Raw genomic sequence first — 21,960 nt, 5'->3', positions numbered from 1 at the left:
TAGTCACTAGGGCTACGAGGCTACGCTACTATACAACCGTCAAGCCAAAAGCTCTGGGTCTTACGCCATCTCGCTCACGCTCGCCGATGGGACGCCTTGCACTGGTACACCCTGGCCAGCCCCCATCTGCACATACGAAGTGTTGGCACGCTTGTTGGCCTGCTCGTCCCAGTCGTCGTCCACCATCTCGATCGACCGCTTGCGCGACATGGCAAAGCCCGCATTTGGGATAATCGTCGTTGCTCCCATCAACGCCTGGCCACCGGGGCCGTTGATGAGTGTTGTCGTGGCAGTGGGCAATCCTGTCGAGTCCATTGAACCAGTCGCCAAGAATTGCTACAGTCAGCCAAAGCCCTTCTCGTACCACCCACCTGTAGGACAAGCTGGTACTGGTCGTCAGACCAGCCACTGCCGGCGAGTGGGTTGGCAAGCTCGTCGCCGTTCGGCTCCCATTGCGCGGCACTCGTCGCAATCGCATCCATGATGCCCTGGTCTGACAACGGCGGGACGCCGGCAAAGCGTGGAACCTCGCCGCTCAACTGAATCGCCTTTAGATGAATGAGATGTTTGTCGAGGATGCAGAACAGGCCATGCTTCGTGAACGGCTTGGCTAGGACATCGTTCATGCCCGAGTGAATGTACGACTCGACGTCCTCTACGAGCGTCAGCGTTGCTTTTCGCGTGTAACTCACTCGTCTGCACGTTTGATGTCATGGAGATAATCGGAGTGTACGAGTCAAACTGGCGAATAAGGGATGTCGCCTTGCGACCATCCATGCTTGGACCGAAGAAGATGTCCATCAGAACCAGGTCGTACTTGGTTTTGTTCATTTTCTCGATACCCTGCTGGGCATTCTCGACTGTTTCAACGACACAGCCAAACTTCTCGAGGAATTTGGAAGACAGCTGGCGGTAGACGAGATCATCCTCCACAACGAGAATACGGGGCGTCTGCGTCCATGACGGCTTCATCGGTGTGCGACGAGCCACTGCAGCGCCAGAGGCTTCTTGTTGGCCGGGCACGGAGATCTGCGCTGAAGGTACCTGTGGTGGCTGTGGCTGTTGCATAGGCATGGCGCCGTACGTCGTCGATGACCGTGTAGGCGCGTCTGCATCCACGCTGGGCATGCCCGCGGGACCCGATACATTGAGTTCTGCCTGTTGTTGCTGCTGCTGCTGCTGCTGCTGCTGCTGCTGCTGTTTGGCCTGTTGCTGTTGCTGTTGCTGTTGTTGTTGTTGTTGCTGCTGCTGCTGTTGTTGTTGTTGTTGTTGTTGCTCCTCGATCGAGCCGCCCGTTGCATTGAGCTGAGGCCCTTGGCCGCCCATCCCATCCACAACGAAGCTCAGCGATGTGCTTTCACCGGGCTTACGGATCGGTACACCGTTGACAGTGTTTCCATCCTGCATGGTGGGATAGGCGGCGTTCATTGGGCTGCCGTTGTAGAGCTGCGTTTGCTGGGGCATTTTCGAATCATCGGGAAGCTGGGGCGTCGAGGTCATCGTCTGAGCAGGCTGTCTCGACGTTGGACTCGTTGTCGCAACAGGGGGCAAGCCAGCGCTATTGCCGCGCCCGTTGGGAACCACGCGCCGGTTATGGACTGGTAGAGGAAGGCGCGAGCCCTCTACGCCCGGAAAAGGAAGCGAAGCAGCACCGTAGGCGTTGGGCGCGGGCGTTCCATAAACGGTAGGCGGGAAGCCGGCCATCGGCGCTCCAGAACCAAACGCCGCGCCTCCAGCATGGGATGGGAGGGTGTGAGCCTGAGCTACCTGTTCCCACACTTGGTAGATCCTGCGGACTCGGGCGGTGGCGTCCGAGTCTGGCGGTGAAGGATTCTCTAAGAAGTCAGACGAGCTACGAGCCACATCCACTTACCCTTGTCCGTGGTGACAACGTGAGCGACGAGCTCGCGCATGATAGTCATAACACCGTTCTCACGGATGCGAGCATCCCGCAGCTGCTCCTGAGACTTGTAGAGTGCTTCTTCGAGGGCGATCATTCTGCTCTCCATCTCCATCATGCGGTTGACATCCTCGGTCGACAGTCCTCGTGCAGGCGAGTCGCTGCGGTCGTCACCAGCAGCCTTTTTGGGCACGACCGCCTTGCGCTGGAATTTAGCAAGCTGTCAAGAGAATATGACTTACCTTGATGCTGTCCAGGTCTGCCTTCCCTCCCGCCTGGAAGTTGGGGTGCTGGAACTCCCACACCTGGGCATGTCAGCTTCGGCGACACGACGTCGATCACTCACATTCTCCTTGATCTGTCCCGTCTCCTCATCGACATGCTTGATCTACGTGGTGAGCAAGGCTGCTGTAGTGTAGTTGGATATAACTCACCTTGGAGAAGCCATATTTGTTGAGCTGACGGACGAAGGAAGAAAAGTTGGAATGCCTGAACGTCTGTGGCCTGGAACGGACGTCAGCCACTACTACTACCGCACTGCACAGGGCTTGTTGTGCGGTTCTCGCTCTCGCTCCCGCGCACAAGCCGCGACTTACAAGACCTTGGTGGTGAACTCGTTCATATCCCAGACGACAAAGCTCGTTCCGCCGCGGCCCCAGCCAACGCTACCTCGCTCGCCCTTGGAGCGTGGAGCGCCTGCGGGCTTGCCTCTGCCATAAGTTGCGCTCTCGTCCTCGAGCATTTTGAAGAGCTTCTTGATAAACTCGGACGGACCCGGTTGCTGGCCCCCACCGGACCCCGCCGGCGTGTCATTCGCACCCCCGCTCGCCCCGTTGCCCGGGCCACTGGCACTGCCCGACTTTACGGACTCGTAGCTGTGAGCAGCCATGTTTATAGGCGGTTTACCGAAACCGAGAGCGGCGGCGCGAGGATCCCCTCGAGGATCTGGAGCAGAGACGTTGCGGTAGGCGCCGTACGCGTCGCGGCTCGGCCCAGCCATAGCGTTGTAGGCGTCTGCTGGGCCATAGGGAGAAGCTTGTGATGGGTGGATGGGTGCGCCATTTGGGAGACCTTGAGCACGGTATGCGGAGTAGGATGGATCGACGTAGCCTCCTTGCATTGGGACACCGGGAGGTACGGCGCCTGGGTGGATGCCTGGCTGGTAGTACATTGATGGGAGGGGAGCGCCGCCGGCGTGGCCGGACGGAACGCGTGACATTGCGGCTGGGGGTGTCGTACGAGGTTAGGCGGGGATAATGGTGGCGAGGGCGCGTGTCGGAGTGGTGGAGGAGGGAAGAAGCGAGTTGTTGTGGAGGGGGCTGATGGAGGACGAGGATGCAGGGGCAGAGGAGGCAAGCAGGAAGGGATTGAATGTATGCTAGGTGTGAGCGGGTGAGGGGATGATGGAGGGGGTGATGGCTAGAAGATCAGAGGAGGAAGAAGGAGAAGGAGGAAAGGAAGTGAGGAAGTGGATGAATGGCGAAGACGAGGGTGGAGATGATGGGCGTGGGTGGTGAATTGGAGTAGAAGTGGGGTGCATGTATGGGTGTGTAGAGTGTCCAGTAGGCCAGTAGTCTAGGAAGCCTAAGGGGAGTGAGGATTGCAATCTCCCGCTGTACCATATCCCACCCATACGCCACCACCGTGTCGTCGTAGTACCACCACCGTACATGCGCCGTACGCCGAAACCTTGAATGGCGCATGCCGGCCGACGGGCCACGGGCGAGCGCCGGGGCGGGCGAACGACGAGTGGAGGCAAGGCCGCACCCAGCAGGGTTTCGTAGCAAGGGAAGGGCACGGGCTGCCGCCCATATGTTTAGGGGGCGGCTGCATAGCCTACTCGACTTGTCCTCCCGAGGTACACTCTCTCATCATCTCTTCCTCTCATCGTCTGGGCGCTGGACGGAGACAACGAGCTCACGGCCACGCGGGTCGGAGACGGGGCGAAGGGGAAGGGGGAGGGCGCGATAGAGGAGGGCACGCAGGGCGCGCGACAACCCCCATGCATCACGCAAGCATGCTCGGCGCCGCGCCGTACGACACTCACTGTGATGCCCTAGAGGCGGTGACGTTGTCTTTGATGGTTGACGGTGGATCCGGTGAAAACGAAGTCGTGGTCTGGTCGGCGACGCGATTGTGGAATGGATAATGGGATGACGGGATGGATGATGGAGGCGGAGGCTGGGAGCATGCAATGTGTGCACGGACCTCGGACGCCGAGTGGCTGATGGGGTGGCTGGTGGCTGGAGGAGGAGACGGAAGGGGGGCGGGGGATGGAGGAGGATGGAGGATGAGAGGATGGGACGAGATGAGACGGAGAGAGGGAGTGATGGGATCGAGACGCCAAATGATGACGCAGGGTACTAGAGGGGGAGCTAGTATGGTGGCGAAACGTACCTGTGTAATAGAGCGCCGCTCAAACTCGGCGCTCGCGAAGAAGAAGAAGCAGGGCGTAGGCCCCAAGGCAAGTCGGCCGAAGCCAGCGGCGAGTTGAAGCTGTGCTAATGGACGACACTATTCCAGCTCAATTGGATTGATCTCAGGCAACCTCAGGCGGCGATCTCAGGGTGTTGTAACTGCCGACTGCCGTCTCCTTCTCCTTCTTCTAGCCCTCCTTCTTTTGCGTCACTGACGTGCTGACATTAAGAATGTTCCCTGAGATTTAGTCTCCCCTTGTCTCCCCCATCTCAATTGTCCCAAACTCTGCATCCCTCCTCCTCATTGCCTTGCCGTCGTCGTACTGTCGCAGAAACCCTGAAAAGACCACATTGTCCACTCCATGTGGTGGGCAGAGCCGTGTTTGCCGTATGCCCGTAATGCCGTACACCGTCTCCACCACACAATTTGCCGCCGCTCCACGTGGCGCTCTAACCCGAAATGCCTCCGCCCCACCTCCACATCCCTCCACTTCGTCATCATTCCAACTCTCCACATCCCTCACACCACCCAACCTTCCCCTCATGCCCGCCCCCGTCCTCATCGTTACAGGCGCCAGCCGCGGCCTCGGCCTCGCTATTGCCCGCACACTGCTCGCGACGCACGGCGCCAATGTCGCTACACTTCAGCGCACCCTCACGCCGGAGCTGAAGGCTCTCGCGGCTGAATACCCGGACCGGCTACTGACGATCTCCGGGGATGTCAGCAAGCCGGAGGACAACGCGCGCGCCGTCGACCAGACTGTGGCCAAGTGGGGACGTTTGACTGGCTTGGTGCTCAACGCCGGCACGCTCGACCCGATGGGTGCGTCTCCTGTGGAGGTGGAGGGAAGGGCGGAAGGAAGCAAGTCTGACGACAGGCAAGCTCACCGAGGTGCCGCTCGATGCGCTCGTGCCGAGCGTCCAGACGAACGTGCTGTCCGCGCTGTACATCGTGCAGCCGGCAATCAAGCATCTCCGCGCCGCGGCCTCTGCAGAGGACCCAGCGCGCGTCGTCCTCGTGTCCTCCGGCGCAAGTGTGGGCGCGTACCAGGCCTGGGGGATGTACTCGATGTCCAAGGCCGCGATGAACAGCCTCGCGCGCACATTCGCAGCCGAAGAGAAGGACGGGAACGTGCTCTTCCTCTCGGTCCGGCCGGGCGTGGTGGATGTGAGTCGAAGTCCCAGGAACGGCAGAAGGAAGGTGGCGCTGACAACAGACCGACGTGAGTGGCGCGAAGTCGAAGCGGAGCAAGACGTGTTGCGCCTGTTGCGCTTACCGCTCCACGGTTTTCGCTAACCCCAGATGCAGAAGCACATCCGCAGCGTCGGGCCGGGGGTCATGGCCCCGAACGAGATGGCCAAGTTCACGCAGCTGCACGAGGGCGGGCACCTCCTGCCGCCTGAACAGCCGGGGAGCGTCATTGCGGGTTGTGCCATCGGTATGCCGGCGTCGGTGTCGGGCGAGTATGTCGACTGGGCGGACGAGCGGTTCGCGCAGTGGCGCCATGTGTAGGAGAGTGGCGGAGATGGGGAAGATTAGAGATAGAGAAGAAGTAGATGGAAGATGTAGACATGAGAAAGACGGAGTCGTGGAGGGTGGCAGGCAGGCATGCAGGCATGGCAGGAGCTCGGTACTCCAGTGACACTACTCATGGCGCTGTGTGGCGGCGTTTAGCCTCGCCGCGCCGGGACTCGCCCGGCCTGGTCTGGCCGGATGGCCGGCGTCGAGGCCTGGCTCGAGGCGGCCTGGCGTCGAGATCCAGGGACGTGCATAGGCGCATACGGCGCATGGCATGTGGCAACCGGCATATGCCATCGCTGGCGATCGCTGGAATACCATCGCATAACCAGCGGCCAGCGGCATACTATATCGCTGGACGCCCGACACTAGCCACCAATGCATGCGGCGTACTATACAACACTCCCAGCCTCGCTCATCGCTTCCTGCGCTTCTTGTGCGCCCCTCCCCCTCCTCCCCCCGCCCTCCTTCCTGTCCTTGCGACACACATCGCACAACCACTGCCCCGCCGGCGGCTGGCTCATACCAAGACATGCGAGATGGAACCATTCCATCGGACAGTCGTCGTTCTGCGTCAGCGCCGCTTCTCGAAAGCTCACATCACACCCGACCATCTCGCCATACGACACCTGGTTGCAGTAGCAGTAGCGGGGCTCGTTCGGGTCTGCCTCGATGCCCGGCGGCACGCCTTCGCTCATGACGGACACGCTGCGACCCGCGGGCTTGGGAGTCTCGAAGCCGAGCACGCTCGTCTCGTGCGCGCTCAGCGCCGAGTCGAGCGCGCGGATGTGCCGGTCGATCGCGTTGTACGCGCCCACGGCGATTGCGACTTTTTCTTCGCGGTTGCGCACGAGCTCGGAGATGAGGGAGGAGATGTCGGCGAGATTGACGCGGGAGGGCGCGGGCGCGGGCGCGGACGCGGGCGCGGACGCCTCCCGCGGCGTAGAGCCTAGTGCGGCTTCGACGGCTGCTTCAGCCGCGTGCTCTTCTGCTTCTTCCGGTGCGGCGCGATGCGCGGCCTCGGCGGATCCCGACACGCGCGGCTTGACGTCTGGTGTGTCCTCCTTCTCCATCTCTGGTGCCCGCTCCTCTGTCCACTTCTCACCTCCCGTCTCACCCTCCTTCTCACCTCCCGTCTCACCCCCCTTCTTCCCCTCCCCTCCCTCTGTGACCTTCACATTCGCACCTTCCCTCCGCTGCTCGGGCCGCCGCGCAACCGCCACGCGATACGCGACATACTCGCGCACGCGCGCCTGCAATCTCGTCTGTTGTGCTTCTGTCAGCCCCGCCTCTTTAGAGCTCACATATGCTCTCGGCATCGAGCTCGCGCAGCAGCCGCGAGTTGCGGTGCAGCTCGAGCGGGAGCTGCTCGACGACTTCGAAGTGGTCCGCGGCGAACTGTGCCCAGAGCGCAGATACCTGCTCCTCGCTCATGTCGGGTGCGGGGCGTGTTTTCGGGGCGGGCGGGTCGGCGGCGGCGGCGGGCTCGGGAGCCACGCGGCGCGAAGTGCGGCGCGACATTGTGAGTGGTCAAATGTATTGTAGATATGCTGATCGCTGAGAGAGGTAAGGGCGCGGTGGAGGTGATTCACAACAACGCGGAGAGGGGTGGGTGTCCGTCCCACATGGCAAAGTATCTCACGTAATGCCATGTGACACGTGCGTGGTATTGACCCCGCGGCCGCCAACGAAATGGGGTGCCCTCGGAAGCGCAGATCGAGGAGAATCGCAGAGGCCACAGGGCAGTTTTGAATGGAGAGTTGTGCCTGATCCCCTAGACCCCGGATGTTTGGCTTGAATTTCCGTATGCGGACTCATTGACTCGCCCAAACGCCAGGGATAATGCGCCGCTCCGCCCTGAGGCCGTCCCGCGACCCCGTAGTACCCGACGCGCCCTGCCGCGCTTGCCGTCAACAACGCGTCTGGGTGCTGGCAAGCGTTCCGCCATCCATCGATAGTCTGCACTAATGCATCGTTCCATCACGCCGCGATAAGGCGACAGGAGGGGAGCGGGAGAAGGATGAAGAATGGAGAACGAAGGAGGGGAGAATGAAGAGGACGATGGAAGGACGCGACACGGTCGGTGTCAAGTGTCAAATGTTATTGTACGGCAAGGCGTCGGCACGGCATGACCATGACCATTCACGTCGGCGATTCAACATCGCGTCAGAGTTAGTGTCATCGCTCAGCACGAGCGCCAGAGCTAGTTCCAGCGCCAGGAAGAGGAGGAGCTAAGGAGAACCAAGAGGACCAAGAATGGCAAGAGCTAGAGCGGGGGCCGACATGTTTCGGAGAAGAGAGGAGGAAAGAAAGGGATGGCGCGAACCGAGCCGTGTTGACCGCGTTAACCTTGGCTCACGCGCCTCACGCGCCTTGAGCCTTCCCTCACACCCCCCCGAAATCCACCCCACGGCCCATCAACGCCACTCGAGCAATCCACCTTTCCTCGTCCTCCTCCTCGTCCTCCTCCTCGTCCTCCTCCTCGTCCTCCTCCTCGTGCTCACCCCAGATCCCTCCTCCCTCCTCTTCACCTCGCCCCCCCCCCCCTCACTCTCACTCATCCATTACTCCTCGTCGACAACAACTCTTAGATCTCTTATCTCTTACTCATCCTCATCCTCTCTCTCTCCCTCTCTCTCTCTCTTGCTCTTCATCCTCCCGCCCCCTTCACTCTACTCGCTTTATATACTCTACACTCGGCAGGCCCGCGTGTACATCAATCATCTACCTCGACATCCCTAACAATCGTCGCTCTTTCCTTCCCACACTTCATCAACCTCCTCTGCCTCCTCGCTCCTCGCCCGCTCCTCACGCTCGGGCCATCACTTCGACAAACCAACCCCCTCCCTATCGGCTACACTCGCTCGCCGATATCCTCCCCGCCTTCGATTCCACCTGGTGTGAACGCGTTGTCGGCTGGCCCCGACGCCTTGAGCAACACTTTCGTCCACCTTATTAACAATGCGCGTCGTATCCCTCGCAGCCCTCGCTGCCCTTCCCGCTCTCGTGGCCGCGGACCCAGCGTGGCATCATCGCCACCGCAATCGCCAGCCAGCCGCATGGCATCAGCGCTCAGGTTTGGCCGAGCGCCAGGGCGGCGTCCTCGCGTCCCTCATCAGCGACGTGTTGAACCCGGGAGGTGATGTTTCCTCCACATCATCGACCCAGCGCCCGACGTCCTCGCCTTTGAGCCAGTCCTCGACTTCCACACCAGCTTCGTCGACCCAGAGGCCACCTAGCTCGAGCAGCTCGGCTAGCTCGGCTAGACCCACATCGTCGTCCGCCGCACCTTCCTCATCCCCGACCAGCGAAACTTCTTCGGCAACTCCCACATCTGAGGCGCCTTCTACAACCGAGGAGCCATCATCCTCTACGTCGTCTTCAACTTCGTCGTCCTCGGAACCGTCCGTCAGATACATCACCAAGACGGTCGATGGCCAGGCTCAGGTCGTCACTGAGACTCCCGCGAACAGTGACAAGGCCGGCGGTGGCAGCATCGGCACCGGTGCAATTGTCGGCATTGCCGTCGGTGCAGGCGTGGTCGTCATCGCAATTGTCGCGGTGATCATCATGTTTGCGCGCCGTAGCCGCTCGTCGAGCGACGACGACGCTATCCGCTGGCCCGAGCTCAACCACCACGGCGACACTGAGGTCCAGCATGCGCTGCCAGTCCACCAGTCGGACAAGCACGGTGTCGGAGACCGCCGCATGTCGCTCGGCTCTGAACTCGACGAGCCGCAGTACCTGCAGCCTGAGAACGACTACCCACACAATGGCGCCCAGGGTGGCCTTGGCGGCTCGGCGTTTGGCGCCGCCGCCGACTTCAACAACTACGACAGCGAGAAGTACGCCTACGACCCGAACCCGCCGCAGCACCGTGCCGTTTCGCCCTACTCGTACGACGACGACAACTACACGACCTTCCCCCCGCCCGTCCAGCCGCAGCCGAGCCCTGTGCACGGTGTGCGCCCGGACTGGGCGACCGATGGCTCATACTCTGACGGCCACACCGGCCACAACGGGTATGCGACGATGCACCGCGGCAACTCGCCACCCATGGCTGGCGTGGGGTCATACTTCGCCTCTGGTCAGCACTCGCCGCCTCCGATGGCTGGCGTGGGTGCGGGTGGCATGGGCTACCCTCCTCCACAGCAGCCACACTACTAAGGGGCGAGCTCGCTGGCCGAGCCGTCTGGGCGGGGACGGGGCGTGCAGGTGTATAAACAGTCGTATGAACTCTGTTGCATGCGAGGATGGAGTGTGCTAGATGCAACAAGGTCTGAACCCAGTGGCAGTGTCGGAGCGAGACTGGGGGGTCAGTAGTAATCGATGAATCGGGAGAGCACGTGCAAATACCCCCGCCACACCTCCACCACCCGAAGCCTCCACTCGAGATTTCAGTCCTCAACCACCATTATCATGTCAGACCCCGCCGCCGCGCCCGCCGCCGAGGCCTCCACACCAACACCTACCCCCGCCTCCGTCCCCGGATTTGAGAGCTGGCGCCGCTCCCTGGCCCACCTGACTGGCCTGGGGCTGTCAGACGACGAGCGCCTCCTCCGCGACAAGGAGGAGGAGCGCCGGCGCCTCGAGAAGGACTGGGACAAGTGCGAGCGCTGGAAGAAGGAGATGATGACGCGGAGTGAGTAGCCGCGGGCCGCGGGGTTGTATGAGGGGAGGTGCTGACGCGCGCGCCCCATATCTTCTCGCTCCGATTCACCACCATCGCCTCGCGCTTCCTCGCGCTACTCTCAACGCCTCACTCCATCTCGCTCTGTTCTGTGAACCGCCGCTTGTTTGTGATCGCCGCCGCTCACTCCGCTCGAACTACTTCCTCCATCTCGCTCTAATGCACCGCCCCTCTCTCTATCACTGCCGCCGCCTCGTTCCGTCTCGCCTCGCTCGGCTTCACTCATCGCAGGCCCCATCATCGTCTTCATGCTCAAACACCTCCAGCTCGCCGGCTGCCCGTTCCCCTCGAGCGCGATGCAATGCCACCCATGCGACGCGTCGCGCGCCGGCGGCTTCTCGCCCGAGCACGGCATCCTGCTGTGCCAAAACCGCTTCATGAACCGGCGGCACATGGAAGACACGCTCGCCCACGAGCTCCTGCACGCGTTCGACCACTGCCGCTTCCGCGTCGACTGGATGAACCTGCGGCACCACGCGTGCACCGAGATCCGCGCGGCGAACCTTTCCGGCGACTGCCGATGGTCGCGCGAAGTCAAGCGCGGGTACTGGGCGTTCAGCGCACAGCACCAGGCGTGTGTGCGCCGCCGCGCCGTGCTTAGCGTTATGGCGCACCCGAAGTGCCAGGGGAAGGAGGATGCGGAGCGCGCCGTGGGCGAGGTCTGGGACTCGTGCTTTAGGGATACGCGGCCGTTCGATGATGTGAGTCCCGCGGCGGGCGGGCTGACGCCAGATTTACTAGACTACATGATGAAACTGCTGCATTGGAGATTTGGGCTTCGGGCTTCGGGCTATGGGCTATGTTGTGGCGTGTGCGGCGATAAGTGCGAACGATGATGCGCGCGTGCGGTGGCGATGAGTGCGCGCAATGGTGACCGGGTTCGGCGGCAATGAGCGCGTGACGATGATATGAGCGGGTTTGGCGGCAGTGAGCGCGTGTGATGATGAGTGCGGGGTCGCCAGTACATGTCGATGTCGCGTGGTTGGCACAACCGGCGGTGGGTGTATGATTCAGCTGTTGTTTCTTGCGATGCGGTGCCAATACGTCGATGCCGAGCTACGTGAAACCACCCGCCTTGCGCATGGTACTAATGCGAGGGGAGAGCTGCGCGCGTCGGCATCCCACCCGCACAGAGCGAGCCCGTGTGGCCGAACCGCTCGACCTTCATTTCACGACTAGGCACCTCATAGCGTGGGGCGCGCGCCCCCTTGGAGCGCGCGGGCGTCGTGAGCCGAACTGGCGGGAGCGGGGGCCGGAGACGACCCCCCTCTTTCGGCGCGGGTGCCTCTTCCAGGCAGCCAAACAAGACGGATGGCGCCTCCGGCTCCTCCGTGACCGGCAGGAAGCGGGGCTCTTCCGAAAGACACCGCACTTCGTCGCGAAGGCGGCTCGGGGTGGGACGCCAGTTGCCGACGCCGAAAATGGTCGAGTAGCGGACGCGCGTCTGCAGCCAGTTGATCTCCGAACAACTCGGCGAGTGAAGTGCCGCAAGGCGGTCGGCGTCAGGGCGACGCAGTGTCGATTGTCCATGGGAGTTGGTCGCCTTTGAACGCCGGGATGTGGGGTATCGTGCGGCCGAGATACTGGTGTGCGACGCGAGCCATTTCCCCCACTGCTCGCGGTACTTCGTCCTGCGGCGATGAATGTGAAGAGGTAGCTTAGAAGTAGCGGGCTTCGACGCCGACATTAGAGACCTCCTGGACTGTGGCATCCCAATTTGGGACGCCGCGGGCTGCGACGCCGGCGGCTGGGAGGAGAGGGAGCAGTGCATGACTTGGCGGTAGACGCTGCTCGCGTTGTCTGCAATCATACTTGGAGTTGAAGTGGCTAAGGTAGGCGATAAAGCTGTAGTTGATGGAAGAGAGATCCGAGGTAGCGGTAAAGGAATCGGCGGTGGGTTGGCGGCGCGATGCTGGATGGATGAAAGAGATACGAGATGCGGCATGCTGTAAGGATGCAGGAGAAAAAAGATGCGCGATGTACATTTATACTCACAGTCAGCTGACGAAGGTGGTGAGTGAGGGTGGGATCCATGCAGCGACTGAATGGACTAGAAGATCCAGTCAACTGCTATTGAATTGGCTGGGTGAGCGCGGCCGCGGAGGATTTCAGCTACCAAACATTAGTGTGTACACCGTCAGCCATTTCACGGCCTACGCAGTTGAAAACCCCGGCGCCGGCATCATTCATGGATCCTTACACACCACATTGGCCAGTGTCCGCGTTCCCTTTGTTCTATCGTGCACAATGAGGTCTCAAGGGTGATCACATGATCGTCGTTGGTCACCTCGTGCGTGCGGCCTCGCCGATGGCGAGCTCCAATTAAGTGGGCCGCTTCCGTGCGTGGATGAATATCCGAGCCCAAGGTCGCCGTGAAGTGCATCAAGTGTCTGGCGGTGGAACTGCGGCTCGCAACACGGAGAAGGTTCGCCCTCCTCTTCGATCGCGACAGATGTCGCCTGGACCCTCGGGAGATAGTGCGTGGGGATCGGCTGGTGACGCTTGACCTCTTTCGGGACGGCGAGCGGCTGCGGTATTGGAAACTGAAGGGACGAGCAGAGCTGGCTACGCATCTCGAGAGCGCCTTCGGATGACACGCTGCCCGTCGAGAGGGACCCTGAGGCCGACGCGAAGGACTGCAGGCGAAGACGGGCGATGTTGTCCGAGGTCGACGGCTCGTCCTTGAGCTTCTCCATGCAGACTGGAATACAGGCACCTGTGGCCTCGACTTGCGGTACAGGCGCGGCTGCTATCAGCTGCGATCGCGAAGAGTTCCGCTGTGACGCACCGCTGACCGACAGGCGTGGGGTCGCATCCGACTGGGCCGCATTCTCCCTCCACTCAGCGGCGAACTTACTCAGCCCTACAGACGATCTCGATGTCTGGCTCGCCCGCGCTGCATCCACAGACGCTGTCGCGGCACGAATCGGCTGAGGATGAGGTTGAGGCTGGGACGCCTCGGGGCGGAGATGGGGCGGGAGGAAGATGGGCGGGAGGAGGTCAGGCCGCTTGCTAAGGTCTAACCACTGTGCATTGCGCTCGGGTGATACGCTCTTCTCGCTGATAGCAGGCAGTGAAGCGCGATTTTTGCCCGTGTCCACAGGCTTCCCCCCCCTGGGCGGAGGAGGCAAGGACATCGAGCGGGGGGTATGCCTGCTCGATGACGCATCAACGGAGGGCTCTGCACTAGGTTGGATGTCCGGCAGCTCCAGCCCCAGGTGAGTTCCGCCTGGGAGGCTGAAGTAGACCCGGCGCAACTCTGGCGTGCTGGTCGGCGACGGATTGTACAGCGAGGGAGGCGAGTCGGTGGGCGGAAGGGTGTGCCGCTGCTCCCAGATAGGCAGGTGAATTTCGGGGCTAGAGCGAAGGAGACCGCGGCGTTCGTTCTCACTCTGCTCCGACTCGCGGCGCCCATGCTGTGGCAGTGGGGTGACATGAGTCGGTTCCCGCGGGGACTTGGCTGATGCGTAGCGATGGATCTCCCGAGGTTTGCTGTCGTACGCCTGCATGTGTCGTCGCCAGATGATGAACGCAACGGCGACCACGAGGAGAATCAGGAGGGCGAGGCCAACGCCCTGTCGTCAGCGGACTGTTGAACAAGCGCAGACGGGTATCAAAAATGTCCAAGACAGATTGCAGAGTGGAGGAGACTCACGACGCCAACGCCTACCGCGATGGTGGCTCCATGGGTGGAGCTCTCACTGCTTGTGGGCACGGGGGGCATGATGGCAGAGGCTGAAGTGGCTCTCGCCACTCAGAGCCTTCGAAGGCTAGAAAGTCGTCAGGTCGTCAGGTCGTGTCGGGAGTCAGTCGTCTTGTCGTCGTTGTGAGTGTTATGGACAGAGAAGAGGAAGGAGATGGACGAGGAGGTGAGGAGAATGAGGAGAATGAGAAGAATGAGGAGAAGGAAGAGAATGGGAAATTGACGCCTTCCCCCCCCCCCCCCCCCCCAAAAGCTTGCGCCCCGCTCCGATGTGTGCTGCTCGGAAGCCTCCGTGATCCATGAGAGGTGACGCGCGACACAACGCCTCGGCCGGCGGGCGAGCGTAGGGGTCGCTGCTGTGTAATGTGAGTTCTTGAAGCAACTGTGGATTCATCGAGGAGGCGGGGAGGGGAAGATCAACGAAGAGCGAGCACAGCTGGCAGCATGGCAGCATGGCAGAAGACGACGTCCGGCGGTGCGGCGATCTTGGCGATCATGACGGTGCGTGCAGCGCTGTGTAACAAGCAAGCCTTGAACGCCTGCAGAGCTGGCAATCAGCTGACAATGAGCTACGCGGTGCAATCATTCAGTGTACCAAAGATGTGAGATACCGAGCGCCACAGGCATCGGTGCACAGCGTTGGTCGAGGAAACGCGACGGTGCAGAGCGTTGACTCGCGGTGATCAGAACAGTGACAGAGTTGCGAAGCCGCACGGGCAGCCGGACGTGACATGGGCGTCCCAACGTTCGGTGCTGCTGTTTGGTGCTGCTCTGTTATTGCTGATGTCGCTGATTCTGGGGAAGAGTCGTTGCTTGCACCTCCAATTGCATCGACATGGGGAACAGACCATGGGGATGAAGCCGAAATGGTGGTATATCACGTGACTTCGGCGTATAGCTCGCCCTCGATTCAGCTGTCATGGGCCTATAATTACACCCTTCATCATCCCACTCACTGGATCACCACTGGTTCGCACTGTCCGCGTTGCCCTGCTGTCCTCTGACCTGCGCAGAATGAGGGGAGTACAGGCCAGGCCTCGCTAGAAAGACGCCATTGTTACGCCAACAGGATGAGCTGAGCCGCTGTTGCAACTTATGCTTCCGAGCATCTCGATGCCGACGTCACCGACGCTGCACGCCATGCCCTCCTATGTGGTGTCATTTCGGTGCCCTGCCTGCCCCGGCTGCAAGACGGAGTGCAACGCGAGTGGTGAAGCAGCGGCACCCCATTATCAGCACCTCCAGCCTCCCAGCTCTTGCGGCATTCAGCTTCCTAGATCACGTTGAAACGACGACCAGGAACAACCTCCCTGACGCTTAGTGACTTCGCTAAAGTATTAATAGACACAATCTGACAGTCAGTCTCAAACATGACCTGTGGCACCACGCCGGTACGCCGTTCACCGAGTGCGCATGATCTGCATGACGCCATGACTCGCCGAGATGGGGTCACCGATCACCGAAACGGTGCCGTGCAAAGCTGCGACCTGCGGATCACGGACAGCCGCCGAGCCTCCGTAGCCGCCATAGCCCATATACACTCCGCTTTCGAGCGCCACAATGTCCTCTTATCTAAAATGGTGCGTTCGCGGCAGAGCCGACTGATAGCAGGGCAAGGATAGTCAACACGCACATGAGCCAGCCGAGAAGGCCAAACACGGCGTCGACCCCGAGCTGGGCTCGGACGCGTCTAGCACCAACGACGAGTTCGCTCTGCTCGCCGCTAAGGAGGAGGGGCACGATATCAAGTTCCGCACGCTGAGCTGGAAGAAGGCGACGCTCCTCCTCTTCGGAGAGTATGTGTGCCTCGCGATCCTTGCCTTGCCTTGGAGCTTCAGCGTGCTGGGCTGGGCGCTTGGCCTCATCGTGCAAATCGGCATGGGCCTCATCACGTGGTGTACGGTCGCCCAGGCGCACCGCTGACTCCAGACACGAGCTACGTGCTGTGGAAGTATATGATGAAGTACCCACAGGCGCGCGACGTCGCCGACATCGCATGCGAGCTCGTGCCCCGCTGGGCACGGCGATTCGTGTACGAGGCGACAATCGCCATGCTCATTACAAACAATATCATGATCATTGGCTTCCATGTCTTCACCGGTGCCAAAATCCTCAACACGCTCTCGGACCACTCCGAGTGCACCGTCGCGTTCCAAGGCATCGCGGCCATCATCGGCATCATCGTTAGCATTCCGCGAACCCTCAACCACGTTACCTCGATGGGTGTGTTCTCCGCCGCGTGCATGGGCATCGCCATCCTCTTATGCCTCATATTCTCAGGCATTCAGCCCCACCCCGGCGCGGGGTACGGCGGGAAGTACCCTGCCCTCGGGGAGGTGCGCACCGCCGGCGGACTGCCTGGCAACCCCGGCTTCGTAAATGGCTTCAACGCCGTGCTGAACATCACGTTCTTGTGGATCGGGCAGATCCTCTACCCCTCCTTCATCGCGGAGATGAAGGAGCCCCGCGACTTCCCCAAGGCACTCGCGGCACTCACTGCGCTCGAGATGGTGCTTTTCCTCGTCGTCTCCGTCGTCGGATACCACTATCTGGGGCAGTACGCCGAGGCGCCGATGATCGGCTCGTTCCTCGAGGTCAAGCACCGCAAGGCCGCGTTCGCGTTCGTCATCGTCCCCACCGTCATCATCGGGGCAATCTACTCCAACGTTACCGTCAAGGTGCTTCACCGACGAATCCTCGGCTCGGAGAGCCGGCACATGCACTCTAACACGGCGGTGGGGTGGCTGTGGTGGGTCGCCATTACCACGGTGGTTTGGGGCATCGGCTTCGTCCTCGGCAAGTGAGTTAGCTGCTTGAATAGAGCTAACAGAAGCGTCATCCCCTCTATGGGCGATTTCCTGAGTATTATGAGTGCCGCTTTCGACTCGTTTTTTGGCTTCATCTTCGTGGGTTAACCGGATGGAATATCGATTAACACCAGTGGTCAACCGCATACTACCACCTCAACCGCGGGCGCCTCTTCAAAGGCGTCTTCCAGACAATCATGACGATCTTCAACGTTTTCATTTTTCTTATTGGCCTGCTCATGCTGGGTCCAGGCCTGTACTCTGCTGTGGACGCCATCGTTACCGATTACTCGGGAGCGGTCACGTCGCCCTTTGCGTGTGATGACAATGGTCTTTAGCCGCGGCTTCGTTGTATATGATTTGTATTCAACCATGAAGGAGCCGACGTGTGCTGGCGTGGACGTGCGGCCGAGAAGGCGGTTCACTGCTGAGGATCTGATTACGATGTTTGAGGCGCCACGAGGACAAGTGCAAACGCGCAGATCCGCAGGCGGCCGTGCAGATGGTGAATGCGGAATGTGCCAGCGCGACTGATGTTTGGCAGGAAAATCTTTCCGGAGCGGTTCCAGCGTCCACTGAAACCGAAGCCATCGTAGCGGCGCACGTCACTTTCTCGTGCTTGAATGAATTTTGGCAATGCTTACCCCGCCCATTCAACCGTGCCATTGTTGGCATGTTGCGAAGGTGCGACAGCGAAGCATGTGGTGGCACAGTGGCATTTGAGTGACTGAGTCGGCGACGTCTTGGCGTCACCCCGGATTGAGTCCTTTGGCCTCTCATGCCCACATTTCCAGTCTCGCACCGCTCGCATATCCGTGCGCCGCGGAATGGGGCGCAACAGAACTTGCCGATCGTGGAATGCACACACCCTCGCACCGCCGGCCAGAATGGGTCTGGGATCTGAGACGTCCGCGCACATCGGCGGCTGGGGAGCGGCGCGGCGCTGGAACACGTGCTGCGCATATTGCGCCCCCCTAAATCGACGAGAAGGACTGGAAGCGCGACTCGGCTCACCCACCTTCCGCACATGCCGCACAAGCTGAAATACCGCGAACCAAACAGACGACCCCCACACCATGTCCCAACGCCAGCTGCCTAGCTCGTCAACGTCTGCGTATCAGTTGCTGCCCACCCCCGCCGCAACACCGCCAGCATCACCCGTATCTGAGCTTGTACCCAAGACTCCGGAGAAGCCGGAATACATTCAGGCTCTCGAGTACCTCCAGACCCCGGAGAGCACTCAAACGTCAGAGGACCCTCAGACGCCGGAGAACACCCAAACGCCCGCCCCAGCGCCGACGGTCCCAACCGCATCAACCCCGCCGAGGAAGCAATTCTGCATCGGCGACCCCACGTTCTGCAACTTTGCTGGTATGTATAGCATGAATGATGAATGCGCTTACGCAGAACACTGCCTCGCAGCCACAGCCACGCGCAACGGCAATCGCGTTTGCAGGTTTTGCAATCTCCGCATGCCTTAAGCTGGAACCCTCAAACAAATCGTACCGACCAGCCATCACTGTCACTCAGGCGACTACTTTACGCACCAGCCATGTCCTTCTTGCCCACAAGTTTGCGGGTCCAACATCGCCTCCCACCAGCCATAACATTGCGATGGAAACATGCGGGGGCAATGCACGCGGCGTCAACTTCCAAGGTAGGCGGAGGTCGGCTGGCGCTGACGATAGGTGGGCACGACGTCCAGGCTTGGGTGCATGGGCGGTGGCGATGCGCGTACTGCCTCAAGACGTGGGAGAAGAAGGCGTTCGAGAAAGGTCGGAGAACGGCGAAGAATGGGAGCGACGTGAATGGCGATGTTTGGAAGCGTCAAGGCATAATTGAATTGAGATTCCGCCTCCCAATTGTGCCGCGGCCATGAATTCCGCATTCTGCGAAGCGACAAGCCATCGCCAGAACAGCCGCTTCGACAGACGTCGGCGCCGGCTCTGAATCACGCGGCAAGCCTCGTCGGACAAATAAGTGGCTGGGCAGTCTTAGTCGCGCATGTATCACTCTGCATAGCCCTTGAGCTTTGAGTCGAGGGTAGGAGCCACGTCATGCAGAATACACGCTGCCTAGCAACTATACGCGCGCCCGCACCATAGACAGTGCCACGCGCCGTTGTAGTGGACGTACAACGGAGCACAAGGTTCTGCATCAGCGCGATCGCGGACGACTCACCGCCGTCGTCGCAGATAGGAGTGGGCATATTGGCAGTGCGAGGTGTCATCGCCATTAGGTTGCAGTGATGAGGAGGTCAGTGAGGTGATGGGAGGTAATGGTAGGTGATGGGAGGTGATGGGGACGTAAGTAGTGCTGACGATGCAAGTGATGGGGAAGAAGCGAGGTGTAGTGGGGCTGAGAATGGTTCGCCATGGTCTGAGAAGCACGCGTTCGGGTGTGTTTGCCGTGTCCAGCGCCTCATTCCGCTTCAATCTTGCAGGAATTGAGGTGTAGAGATGCGAGACACAAACCACGTAGGCTCCAAACATGAGACAAGATCCCGCTCGGCCTCCGTGCGGGATTGATGAGTCAACCACAATGTACTTTACAAGCTTCCGCACCGCGTCGTTGTTTTGGCCATCCTATAAAACCCTACTTCTGCGCACATCTTTCACCCCCACCATCACCATGCCGATCGACTACAGAGCCTACCCGCACATCGTGGACACCATCCTGCGTGCGTGCGATTACTCCACGATCCTGGCGTGGAGGGCCACGTCGCGCCACTTTCGCTTCGCGCTCCACGACCGCTTCGCCCTCGAGCACCTGACGGTGGACACGCGTGGGCGGCGTCGGCGCCCCATTATGCGCAACAAGCAGGGGCTCGTGCCATCCGCGTTCGCTGATTGGGACGCGCAGCAGGACTTCGGCCTAGGGTGGGATTGGGGTTCGGATTCGGACGACTCCGAGTACTTTCCTCCCGGATGTGGACGGTGGGGACGGGGGGACTACAGCGACCCATTCTCGGACGAGACGGACAGCGCCACGGAGTCAGACTCAGAAGACGGCGACGAGCTCGCACGCCGCGCGGCCGCCGAGCTGCGCGAGGTCGAGGCCTGTCCCCGCTGCCAGGAGTGGGAGGCAGCCATCCTTGCCCAGCTGCCCCAGGCGTGTGCGCAGGCCGACGAGATCGCGCGCTACGTCGACGCAGTGGAGTTGTACGAGAAGCGCGTCTTCGCGGACCAGCAGGCGGGGTACGACCACGACTGGGACCAGGAGGCGCTGTCGGACATGCACCTCTCGAGCGAGTATCAGTCCACGCTCGGTTCCAGGCCGACCATGCCTGTCCTGCAGCCCCTTTCGCCTGACCCTGACGAGCTGGCGGACCACGACGGGCACGCGCACGCGCACGAGACAGCGAACATGAGATTCTGGGCGGCACAAACTAAGCATGTCGCCCGCAGGAAGGAGGCGTTCGCGCGCGCCGCCGCTAAAGTCCGTGTGCTCGACGTGCCGGGCGCCGCGCTCTTGCACGGCCTCGAGGCGTTCACAGGGCTGGAAGTGATCCGCTACGTCGGCCAGCCAAACTTGTCCCCGGCCTGGGTCGCGCTCGGCGCCCCAATCGTTGTGCGCTTCCTCGACCTCACGCCGGCACCCGGAAGGTGGTGGGAGCCAACCTTCGAGCCGGACTGTATCGCTGCCAACGACGTGTGGGACGTTCACCATCCCCGCAGCTCCAGTCTCTGCCATAACCGCCTCGATCTGTATCGCCCAATGAAGAAGATGGTGGTCAGCATAACCTACCATCCCGAGCACGCACTTATGCCCTCAAGCATTGCCTATACCGAGAATGCCTACCTCGCCAATCCCCAGCTGGAGCACGTCGTCGTCATTCTTGTGCCCTCGACAAAACCGGCTCCATCTTGTCCAATGCCCTCCAAGTATTCTGAGGGCCACCCATACAACTGCAAGGCGGTGTGCCGGCTATTTGGCGGCGTTCACCATGGCAAGTACGGGTATGGGCCTGCGACACTCATCGTGGAGCAGACCATGGACTACTACTGCCGCTTCGTCGACAGCTATTTCGGAGTGCGCCCTCGGCCACATCTGACTGTCGTGGGTCTCGTGGAGCTAGGGAATGCGGCCATTGACCTCCACGGGGACGGGACGGAGATGCATTACGAGGGTGACGTTCCCTTTGCCACCCTCAGCACGGCCGAGAGAATATACGCCAGAGCCACTCGCCACATCAAGAGCCAACAAAGGTGGGATTTTGAGTGGAGTCGTGCTGCTCAGATCGCGCGCGACTTCATGCGATTGCTGAGTTTGGACGAGTATAGGAACGAGGTCGGCGAGGAGCAGTTCCGACTGGAGACAGTGCCTCCATCGGTACCGACCACACTCGTGTACTCGCGTCGTTATTAGTCTGCTATGCAATGCCACCAGCTTGTTAGTCTGGTTATGCCTTGGAGAGTGGCTTTAGGAGACTGGCAATCATCACACCAAAGAAGGGATTATCTCCACGCAGGAAGTGGACTAAGCGATTTGTCTGCTGCATAAGTGCTTGTTTGCTTTCACAAAGTACTCCTCCAGTTGCAGTTCTGACTTCGTGGTGGAGGAGATGCAGATCAACTCATTCGAGTTCATGACCTTCCTGGGTGTGAGCGGAGTTCCTGATCAACAACCCACCTCGGCCACCATCGAAGACAAGGCGCAGGTCTGTAACGTTCACCTCCGCTCGCGCAAACCCGCAGTCATCGCCGCATTGTCAGCGGCGGACGATGTGGGCGAAGGGTCGAGGTCGGGGATTGGCGGCATGAGCCAAGTGCATGCCGACGATCTGTCCGTCTCCGGCTGTCTGTGCGCTGACTGGGCGACGTGGATGGTCAGGCGGGGGATGTCACAAGAGTGTGTCGTGGGAAGTGTTGCGCCAGTGCGCACCACAGCTCCACAGGCGACACGAGTGGCTACAGTGCGGTGG

At 60.8% G+C, this 21,960-nt stretch overlaps 9 protein-coding genes across 9 annotated transcripts; 5 read left to right on the top strand and 4 right to left on the bottom strand.

Annotated features, from left to right (window-relative positions):
* Nucleotides 1-248: 248 nt before the first annotated feature.
* Nucleotides 249-3,119, bottom strand: COLE_04109 (uncharacterized protein; the record flags this gene model as incomplete). The annotated part of the gene is made up of 7 exons (XM_018427262.2): nucleotides 249-655; nucleotides 693-1,835; nucleotides 1,874-2,105; nucleotides 2,143-2,205; nucleotides 2,247-2,288; nucleotides 2,335-2,404; nucleotides 2,497-3,119. 7 exons carry the CDS (start codon nucleotides 3,117-3,119, stop codon nucleotides 249-251), a joined length of 2,580 nt encoding a protein of 859 aa, XP_018282657.1.
* A 1,741-nt stretch (nucleotides 3,120-4,860) lies between these two features.
* On the top strand, nucleotides 4,861-5,830 carry COLE_04108 (uncharacterized protein; the record flags this gene model as incomplete). Its single annotated transcript, XM_065626325.1, has 3 exons — nucleotides 4,861-5,140; nucleotides 5,196-5,485; nucleotides 5,615-5,830. 3 exons carry the CDS (start codon nucleotides 4,861-4,863, stop codon nucleotides 5,828-5,830), a joined length of 786 nt encoding a protein of 261 aa, XP_065482406.1.
* A 398-nt stretch (nucleotides 5,831-6,228) lies between these two features.
* Nucleotides 6,229-6,909, bottom strand: COLE_04107 (uncharacterized protein; the record flags this gene model as incomplete). The annotated part of the gene is made up of 2 exons (XM_018421079.2): nucleotides 6,229-6,405; nucleotides 6,436-6,909. 2 exons carry the CDS (start codon nucleotides 6,907-6,909, stop codon nucleotides 6,229-6,231), a joined length of 651 nt encoding a protein of 216 aa, XP_018282655.2.
* A 1,888-nt stretch (nucleotides 6,910-8,797) lies between these two features.
* COLE_04106 (uncharacterized protein) lies at nucleotides 8,798-10,003 on the top strand (the record flags this gene model as incomplete). Its single annotated transcript, XM_018421742.2, has 1 exon — nucleotides 8,798-10,003. The coding sequence occupies one exon, from the start codon at nucleotides 8,798-8,800 to the stop codon at nucleotides 10,001-10,003; it is 1,206 nt and encodes a 401-aa protein (XP_018282654.1).
* A 252-nt stretch (nucleotides 10,004-10,255) lies between these two features.
* COLE_04105 (uncharacterized protein) lies at nucleotides 10,256-11,362 on the top strand (the record flags this gene model as incomplete). The annotated part of the gene is made up of 2 exons (XM_065626324.1): nucleotides 10,256-10,478; nucleotides 10,758-11,362. 2 exons carry the CDS (start codon nucleotides 10,256-10,258, stop codon nucleotides 11,360-11,362), a joined length of 828 nt encoding a protein of 275 aa, XP_065482405.1.
* A 251-nt stretch (nucleotides 11,363-11,613) lies between these two features.
* Nucleotides 11,614-14,250, bottom strand: COLE_04104 (uncharacterized protein; the record flags this gene model as incomplete). Its single annotated transcript, XM_018426279.2, has 4 exons — nucleotides 11,614-12,157; nucleotides 12,945-13,272; nucleotides 13,315-14,101; nucleotides 14,182-14,250. 4 exons carry the CDS (start codon nucleotides 14,248-14,250, stop codon nucleotides 11,614-11,616), a joined length of 1,728 nt encoding a protein of 575 aa, XP_018282652.1.
* Nucleotides 14,251-14,619: 369 nt separating this feature from the next.
* On the bottom strand, nucleotides 14,620-14,962 carry COLE_04103 (uncharacterized protein; the record flags this gene model as incomplete). The annotated part of the gene is made up of 2 exons (XM_018427261.2): nucleotides 14,620-14,787; nucleotides 14,825-14,962. The coding sequence occupies 2 exons, from the start codon at nucleotides 14,960-14,962 to the stop codon at nucleotides 14,620-14,622; spliced, it is 306 nt and encodes a 101-aa protein (XP_018282651.1).
* A 380-nt stretch (nucleotides 14,963-15,342) lies between these two features.
* Nucleotides 15,343-15,516, top strand: COLE_04102 (uncharacterized protein; the record flags this gene model as incomplete). Its single annotated transcript, XM_018421740.2, has 1 exon — nucleotides 15,343-15,516. One exon carries the CDS (start codon nucleotides 15,343-15,345, stop codon nucleotides 15,514-15,516), a length of 174 nt encoding a protein of 57 aa, XP_018282650.1.
* Nucleotides 15,517-19,667: 4,151 nt separating this feature from the next.
* Nucleotides 19,668-21,404, top strand: COLE_04101 (uncharacterized protein; the record flags this gene model as incomplete). Its single annotated transcript, XM_018421738.2, has 1 exon — nucleotides 19,668-21,404. The coding sequence occupies one exon, from the start codon at nucleotides 19,668-19,670 to the stop codon at nucleotides 21,402-21,404; it is 1,737 nt and encodes a 578-aa protein (XP_018282648.1).
* Nucleotides 21,405-21,960: the final 556 nt, after the last annotated feature.

This window comes from Cutaneotrichosporon oleaginosum, assembly GCF_008065305.1.
Source record: "Cutaneotrichosporon oleaginosum strain ATCC 20508 chromosome Unknown ATCC20508_contig03, whole genome shotgun sequence".
NCBI lineage: Eukaryota > Fungi > Basidiomycota > Tremellomycetes > Trichosporonales > Trichosporonaceae > Cutaneotrichosporon > Cutaneotrichosporon oleaginosum.
The sequence above is the reverse complement of the archived record's forward strand: the minus strand, read 5'-3'. Positions and strand labels throughout refer to the sequence as shown.